Source organism: Lactuca saligna, chromosome 5, assembly GCF_052625555.1.
Source record: "Lactuca saligna cultivar CGN05327 chromosome 5, ASM5262555v1, whole genome shotgun sequence".
In the NCBI taxonomy this organism is placed as follows: Eukaryota; Viridiplantae; Streptophyta; class Magnoliopsida; order Asterales; family Asteraceae; genus Lactuca; species Lactuca saligna.
The window spans coordinates 274559562-274568306 of NC_136421.1; the positions used below are offsets into that span (position 1 = coordinate 274559562).

The 8745-nt window shown below is 34.4% G+C and overlaps 2 protein-coding genes across 2 annotated transcripts; both read right to left on the reverse strand.

Moving 5' to 3' along the window:
- Positions 1-1453: 1453 nt before the first annotated feature.
- LOC145046707 (uncharacterized) lies at positions 1454-2333 on the reverse strand. The gene is made up of 2 exons (XM_078994984.1): positions 2098-2333; positions 1454-1979 (listed from the first exon to the last, which is right to left on the reverse strand). The coding sequence occupies exons 1-2, from the start codon at positions 2331-2333 to the stop codon at positions 1454-1456; spliced, it is 762 nt and encodes a 253-aa protein (XP_078851110.1).
- A 38-nt stretch (positions 2334-2371) lies between these two features.
- Positions 2372-2779, reverse strand: LOC145046708 (uncharacterized). Its single transcript, XM_078994985.1, has one exon. The coding sequence runs from the start codon at positions 2777-2779 to the stop codon at positions 2372-2374; it is 408 nt and encodes a 135-aa protein (XP_078851111.1).
- Positions 2780-8745: the final 5966 nt, after the last annotated feature.

Consider the following 8745-nt stretch of genomic DNA (forward strand, 5'->3'; position numbering starts at 1 on the left):
CCTTTGCTTTGGGGTTGATAAGAATCTTGTTGCCATTCATGGCTCTTCCCATGTTTTATACAAAACAATCGGATAACAAAACTATTTGGGTGCCCATGTTTTTTGATTTTCTAATGTAAAACTTGTTGTTCACATATAACTTGAGTAGGATTTCTTTTTAAAGACAAAAACGACTTATTATGCAAAACGATGTATGTGTGTATCTATGTTTTTCGATCTTTTGAATGTAAAACGAAGTTTTCGTATAAAGCGAGAAGAGTTTCCTCTTCTATAAAGACGGATATTATTTGTAAGAAAGTATCTTACATTGATTTGGACTCTATCTCTAAGATTTGATTACTTGAAAGAAAAAGAATCTAAAAAGCACAAGTTTTGTAGTTGTCTTTTTGTTATGATGAATGTGTGTTCGGTACGGAGCGTTTGAGAGTTTCTAACTTCTAGTGTTTGATAAAACGTTCCGTTTTGAACAGAAAGTCTCGTTCGACACTACAAGCTTCTATCGATTAATTTAAACAAAATGCTTCAAATCCAAATGTTACTTCATGTAACGTTTAACAAAATGTTATAAGCTACAAGCTATCTGCTATCCTCTACAAGCTACCTGCTACCAGTTAATTTTGTCAAACACGTCCGAAAACATTTTTTTTACTTGTATGAAAATCTAGGAAGTAAAATCTCAAAGTGTTTGAAATTTGAATTACTTGAAATATGTTATGTGTTTGTTCAGGGGCGGCACACGAGTAGTAAAACTAGGGGGGCCGAAATCAAAACATCAAAAAAATTATATAAACAACTTTCATTTGGTTTAGTATTATGACATCGAAAAAAAATATTAAATACTTTTACAATGTTTATCAAAGGGCAACTCTTCTATCTTTTGCATCTTTAAAGTCTTGCACAATTGTCTCTAAACTAATCTTTTCAGAAAGTTCACTTTCGAAGTACAAAACCAATGAGTTGTTCAGAAACTCATCTTCCATTTATTCCGTAATCTTGTTTTAATAAGACTCATTGCTGAAAATGACCTCTCTATTGTAGCAGTTGAAACCGGAAGAGTAAGTATGAGACTAGCTACTCGATAAATAATGCCAAATTTTGTTACTCTTCTAGTATTTATTAACCATTAGCACAGTTCTGAAATAGATGTCAACTGTTTATAATCTGCATGTTGAACGACATCAACTTTGTAATGTTGAAGTTGCAACTTTAAAAGTACTTTCTTATGGTCATTGAAATCTTCAGGATAAAACTTCTCTCCTAATTGACATACATCATCACTTCGAAAAGGCTCATGAACATTTTTAGGATCTAAAGTTGCTGAAAGTTGAAGCAAGTCTATCGAGCTATCATTGAATCGACTATCTAACTCCATTAGTTGATAATTAATTGTTTCGCAAAATATATCCAGACGATAATGATGTTCAAGTGTATGATCACTATGCTTATTACGAGCTCAACCTCCTCTACTAAAATAAAGGGAAGATAAATCAGCGATGTCAATGTTGCGTAGCTCACAAAATAACTTAACAAGAGAGAGAAAATCTCTCCATCTTTCATCTTTCATTTTTTGCAACAACATTTTAATGGATGCAACTAGCCTCAATGCATTACAAATATCATGAGTTTGTCTTTGTAGAGCTTGACAGAGTAAATAAGTGATCTCCATTATTTCTTTCTCGGGATGCAAAATAAGAATGAACTCAAATGTAGTAATAGTCTCATATGCTGAATCTGCATCTCCTTTGATTGAACCAGTTCCCTCATTAATAATTTTAAGTAAAACCTCACAAATTGGAGTAAACATCTTGATTAAGCTCGAAATTGATTTAAGGTGAGAACTCCATCTAGTATCCCCATCTCGTTGTAGTGTACCAATCTGATTGAGACCTCTGCCTGTCTCTAACTCTTCAATAGAAATAAAATATGCATTTTGCTCGGCTTGTACATCTCTTAGTTGGTCGGTACGTTTGGAAGAAGCACTAACAACATTGATAACAAAAGATAACCAAGTAAAAAAAATCCAATAACTCCTTGTGAGGCAGGCACTAATGCGGTAATGCCAATTGCAATCGATGAACAACGCAGTGGACATAATACGTATATGGACAATCATTATTAATCAATGCTTGCAAACCTTTTAAATGACCATGCATATTGTTTGCACCATCATACCATTGCCCACGAATTGACTTGAAATCAATATTGTAATGTGACAACACATAGTATATTTTTTTCTTAAGAGTTTGTGATGTTGTCTCAGGTACATTAACTATCCCAAAAAAACGCTCCATAACAACTCCATCTTTATTTATAAATCTCAAAACAATGGACATTTTTTCTTTGTTAGATTCATCACGTGCTTCATCAACAATTAAACAAATTTTCCACCATCAATCTCCTCACAAATCATCCGTTTCACCCTACTTGAGATAAGGTCTAAAATATCTTTTTGAATTAACAATGATGTGTATAATGCATGTTTAGGAGCAGTGTGGAATAGTTCTTTCATCTTAATTTTAAAAGTTCTGATTGCCTCCAACATTTCAAGAAAAATTCCTTTGTTGATGGAATTTGGACTTTCATCATGGCCTCTAAATGCAATTGCTTGAAAGTCACACCAACGGACTAAAAAAATAATAGCCTTCAATCTCAATCTATTGTTCCTACGCTCTTCATCATTAAATTTCTCAAAAATATTTTGAATATTTTGAGCCTCATTTAACAAATCATCACATGCTTTTTGTACAACATTGTGAAAAGATGTGCACTCGATACCCATATGATGCAAAAAAGCACAAGCTTTCCCACCAACTTTCTTCCAATTTTTAAATCCCTCTATAGTAAATGCTCGTTAGCCGTAATATCTCAGTCTGGAAGGTTTGTTAAAAAGAAAACATGGGAAGCAAAACACGGCATCTGAAGTAACTGAATATTCAAGCCAAGGATATGACTTAAACCATGACACTTGAAAGCTACGTTTATGGGATTTTGGTCAAGATTTTGGATATTCAAAAAGTATTGGTTGGAGAGGACCAAAATTCATGTAAGCTCGCCGAACGACATCTCGCTGATTAATTGGATAATCATAGATTTGAATACGTAAATCTGGATCTCGTTCTATTGTATCAAGATTAACTTCATTAAGTTCAAGACGAACTCTTTTGGATTGATTCTCAGGAACATGGGACGTAGGGGTATTTTCATTAAAAACATTCTTCAGTGGTTCTTCAAGATCTTGAGAATAATTTACGTGTTTTCTTTTTAAAACCCCGTCAAAAGTAGACTGATTCTTCATGTTAATGTTCACTAAATAACAATATTTACTAATAATAAATAAATAATAATAATAAAGTATAATTTGATAAATGGAAAACAACTAATTACTAGCTAAAATAACATAATAAACTTGTAATTTAACAATTAATAAGTAAATATTTTCTAAATATAATTGATATATAATTTATTTTGTACTATATTAAACAAACTAATAAACTAAATAATAATTTGATATCACTGTTAGGACATATGGAGTTATTTTCATCAATGTTCAAATCAAAACAATTGTGATTTTGTGATGGTAGGTATCTTTTTTATGTTTTCTTTAGTTATAAACAGGGGGAATCAAAGCAATTATGAATTTGTGATGTCAGATAGCTTTTTAAGTCTCTTTGGTTATAATATAAAAATCAAAGAGGGTTATTTAAGTAATTTTGCCATACCTATTTTACTGTTAGTTTATATGATAGTTTTTATTGCTTTTGTTTTCTATGGTAGTACAGTCATAATATATAAAATATATTATTGTCCATATCATTATAATCAACACAACTTGAAAAGAGAGGAAAAATGCATCCTTAATAAAGAACGAAGAGTATAGCAGTAGTAGCAGTAGGGTCTAATAGTAATTTAGCAAGAAGAAGAATACAGTGATTTCTAATTATACATAAAACAAACCAATTAAACCTACAAGACTTGTATAAAAAAAAAGAGACTTCAGATATAAATAAAACTAAAATACTAACCCAATTTAATAAACAGAGACTAAGGATGGTTCAGACGGAAGCAACGATGTCAGTCCCTCAGTGGTCAGTGGTGGAGGTTAGTGATTCATCGAGAACGAGAACATAAATTGGTATCTTTTGTTGGTTTTTTGAAAATTTTATCAATCGATAAGATAATAGAATGGATATTTGGATATTTATATATGTTAGTATTGTAGTTTTATACGGTTACCTCTCCTAAAAAGTCTCAATATTATTTACTATATATATATATATATATATATATATATATATATATATATATATATATATATATATATATATATATATATATAATTAAGTGTAGAAAGAAAAGGAAGGGGACAATTATGGGTCGAACATGGCCTGTGTTGGACATAGAGTAAAACTAACACAACTCGTGTTCAGCATGGTCAACAACTCCCATTTTGGTCAACACGACCGTGTTGATTTTGCAGTGTAAATCCAACACGGCCCGTGTACCCCTCTGAATCCGAATCCAAACTTGATTATTCCAACTTTTTCGTTCTTCGTCCGATCATCCCGAAATCTTCACCAATGCTTCCCGGCACCTTCCAAAGCGCGTTCCAACCTCCGGTTTACTTGAAAAAGACATGAAAATGTGCAAATAAGGTTGCTCTAGAGACTAACATGAAATATGATGAAATGCAAGACAAATGAAGGACAATTATGCTAAATAGATGCATGAAATGGGATTAAAAAGTGTGCAAAAAGGTGCACAAATTGCACCTAACAAATCCCCTCAAGCTTAGACCTTTTTTGTTCTCAAGAAAGAAAAAGAAAAATCTAGATTGGAGAAAATAAAATAAAGAAAAGAAAAGAAAAGAAACAAAAATCAAAATCAAGAACCTTGTGAAACTTAATGCAAAAATCAAAACAATCATGAAAAAGATTCAACCCAATTAACCTCGTTTTTGTAGCATAGTTGAGAATGTATCTATCATGCCTTGAGTCAACTTGGAATTGGTATTAAAATATTATATGACAATAAAAACAAGACTTTGGCCACTCCCTAACGCAACTCAACAGAATCAAAGATCACAACACTTTTTCCCTTTCAATAGCATCAAGTCAATTCATGGCACGCATTATGGTCTTACTCTCATGAAAATGTATGTGACAAAAATACGCCCAATCATCTTTGTTTTACAAAATGCTCAACACTTGTTCCCTAACACAACTCAACAGAATCAAAGATCACAACACTTGTTCCCTTTCAATAGCATCAAGTCAATTCATGGTACGTATTATGGTCTTACTCTCGTGAAAATGTATGTGACAAAAATATGCTCAATCATCTTTGTTTTACAAAATGTAACAATGACCGACTCCAGCTATTTGTTGATTAATAACAATATTTTTTCTAAAAAATATTTTCTAAGAATTCCCTAAAATTTACCCAGATTGGTTACAAATTTCAAACCACTTACACTAGTCAAAATAATTAATAGTCAGTCTCAATGTCATAGGTTCAACTCCAAGACCAAGAGAATCTTTTTTTGCAGCCAAGCATTTTTCCTAAATATATTATTCAATTAAACTATAACAATAAATATATACAAACTATCTAATTATGTTTTTCCTACAAATAAAGCTCGTGGGTTTCTTTGAAATCCATGTAACGAACTTCCAACCAACACATCCAGACCATATAACCTTAGTGTGCTAGATTTAAAGAGATCACGTGGGTTTACTGGCCCGAACCTCAAAGGCCACAAATTAGCTTTATTTGGATACCTATACATATCTTTTTTTTTGTTATTATTAAGTTCATGACTTTCTATGGAACCCGTGTAGCGAACTTTCAACCCAATCAGTCCCAAACAATTCAGCTTTAGGCGATTAGATGTAGAACACCCCTCAGAGTTTACTTACTCGAGTTCCAAAGGTCACAGATTCACTTAATATTTTTTTTGCTATGCTTATTTCTTTATATTTCCTTCCTTGGCTTTTCTATTATGGGGACATCTCACGATCTATTACCGTGAGGGGCTTCTAAGACATTTTCAGGGGACTGAAGTCAACATGCAAAGACCTGTAAGTATAGTTGGAAACTATGTTCCCAAGCAAGGTATATAAAAGGGAATTAGTCAAAAGGACTTTTTAGAGCGCTAGAAGATTCGGGACACTGAAATTTTATATTCTTTTAATGTTTTCTTGAATTTGGCATTTTAGGACCAGTTAAGCACTTACTACTCATAACCGGTCACGTGTCCCAAAGATTGACTCATACATGTCGTTATGCTCTTGTGTTGACAACCTTTTCATTTTCTGTTTTGCACGAGTAGCTTCGGGAGGTGTGTTCATGTGCAATTAGCTTGCTTTGAGATTTTTCAATAAAAAGAACAAGTCTAATTTCAAGGCATACAACTCACCAATTCAACTGTTTTTAGAAGATTAGGTTGCCTTGGGTTGGATCAAAACAAACATGGAATTATTATTATTTATTATTATTATTATTATTATTATTATTATTATTATTATTATTATTATTATTATTATTATTATTATTATTATTATTATTATTGTGAGGATCTTCATTTTCCAGACCTCTAAAGGTTAGGAGTAAGTGGATGAGTCCAGAATCCAGTTTTAGGTTGGTGGCTGCCGGATATGTGATGCAAAGAGGTTGTTGAGTAACCTCTTGCCTCGACCATTGACGGAGAGTTTGTTCAGGTGGTGGTTTTAGAGGTGGATTCCCTCCATGGTTATCTCCCATGGTGTGAGTAGTGATTGAAGTTTCTGTGGGTGTGGTGGTTGGGGTATTATAGGTAGGTGAAGAGGGTAGAGTGGTATTTTTGGGTGAGGATGGTTGAGATGAGAGTGATAGGCTTTCTATCTCGGATGCGGATACACTTAAGAGGGGTATGTCCTCCCAAATGTTGATGACCGGGGGAGTAAATGATGAAGAAGTCCCGGAAACCGGTTGCCTCTTACGAAGCTTGGCTTGTTTCCGTATTCTCCTTGCAGTCTTCTTTATCTCCGAATCAAGTGGCAATGGTGTACCTATACGAAAAGATCTAGGCATAAACAATTAGTAACACCGTGTCCCCGACAACGGTGCCAATTTGTTAGGCGTAACATACCCAACAAATAAAGGGGTACGATATACTAAAAAATAACACTACTTTATTGCACTAAAAGTTCGTACAAGGTGTAACGCCCGTAGATCCAGGCTAGTCAATTTAGAGACGATAAGCGTCAAAAATGGATTTTTGATGAAAGATTATTTATAATGAATAATCTTAATTAAGTTATAGTATATGTTACAAGGTTTATGTGCATATAAAGAACGCCGAAATCCGTGTTATAACGAAGAAGTTATGACCTGTCGAAGTTTTGCGATAGAACCGGCACGACACAACGTGACGTAAATAGTGAATTTACGAAGGAGTGATATTTAATCTTAGTGATCAACACGAAAGACGTAGATAATGTTGAACCGAGAGCGTGCATAAAAAGAACGCCTAAATCTGACTTCGTATGAAGAAGTTATGATTTTTCGAAGTTTCAGTTTAGCAGTAGACAACCCAAAAGTTCGAATTTAGATCGAGCAAGTTTTAGCCAAAAATTTCTAAATGAGAATCGAAGATCTCGTTGATAGTAGTGCATTGGTGAAAAGACAGACGAAAAAGGACGTCAGATGAAGAAGTTATGAATTTCTAACGAAGTTTTTCTGTCCCGGCTTACTAAAAATAAATAATAAAAAATAAAGTCAAAATTAGACGACGGAGTCTAAATGAAAGTTGTAGAGTATGGTCTGACCTACGCGTGGATATAAAAAACGTCGAAAACGGAGCTCGTATGCGAAAGTTACGCAATTTAGAAGTTTGACGAGTCAAATTACGCCGAGCGTAATTTGAGTACGCCCAGTGTACTTAGAGGAGTGCAAGTTGTCTGACCAATACTCGAGTGCCACCAAATGACGCATGCAGTGACGTCGAAGTACGCCCAGCATAACCAAATTACGCCCAGCGTACTTGGAAATTACGCCCAACGTAATCCCAGACCCAACAACCTATAAATAGAACTCGAGATCAGCCATTTTCCTTGAAATTTTTTCTTCCTTTCTCTCTAAGTGTTGCATCGTTTTGCGTGCCAATTATATCCCGAAGTGTAACGCCCTAAAACATACCGGTTAAAAATTTCATTTTTAATTTAGGTGAAAACGTAAAACATCATTACAAACATTCATGATAAAAATCCACGTCTGAAAAAACCGGTGACATCATAATCAGAATTCAGAGTACATCCCAGAAAATCTATAATGCGGAAAACAAAAGCGTATGTGTGATACGTTGCTACCGCGCCGACTCCTTTCCCCTAGCTGAAGAGGTACCTGAAAACAAAACTGCAAACCGTAAGCACAAAGCTTAGTGAGTTCCCCCATAATACCCCATACCATGCAAGCATATAACAAACAACATTCAACTATGAGATACGGGCCCTGCCCACACTCGTGAAGATACGGGCCCTGCCCACACTTCGCTTTCTGGGAGATACGGGCCATGCCCACACTTGTGAAGATACGGGCCCTGCCCATACTTCGCTATCTGGGAGATACGGGCCTAGCCCACACTCCACTCTCGGAGAGATACGGGCCTTGCCCATACTCAACCACCAACTCATATCATACAAGTATCACACAGACAACAAGTATAGACAACTCTATCATACTAGCATATATCGTAATCCACTCAATTAA

What these genes read in the sequence shown, in the direction of transcription:
- LOC145046707 (XM_078994984.1), bottom strand. Translation starts at nt 2,333, where the DNA reads ATGTCCATTGTTTTGAGATTTATAAATAAAGATGGAGTTGTTATGGAG. An exon ending in AATAATGATTGTCCATATAC is followed by an intron (nt 1,980 to 2,097) that starts GTATTATGTCCA and finishes CAATGTTGTTAG; the next exon opens with TGCTTCTTCCAAACGTACCG.
- LOC145046708 (XM_078994985.1), bottom strand. Translation starts at nt 2,779, where the DNA reads ATGGGTATCGAGTGCACATCTTTTCACAATGTTGTACAAAAAGCATGT.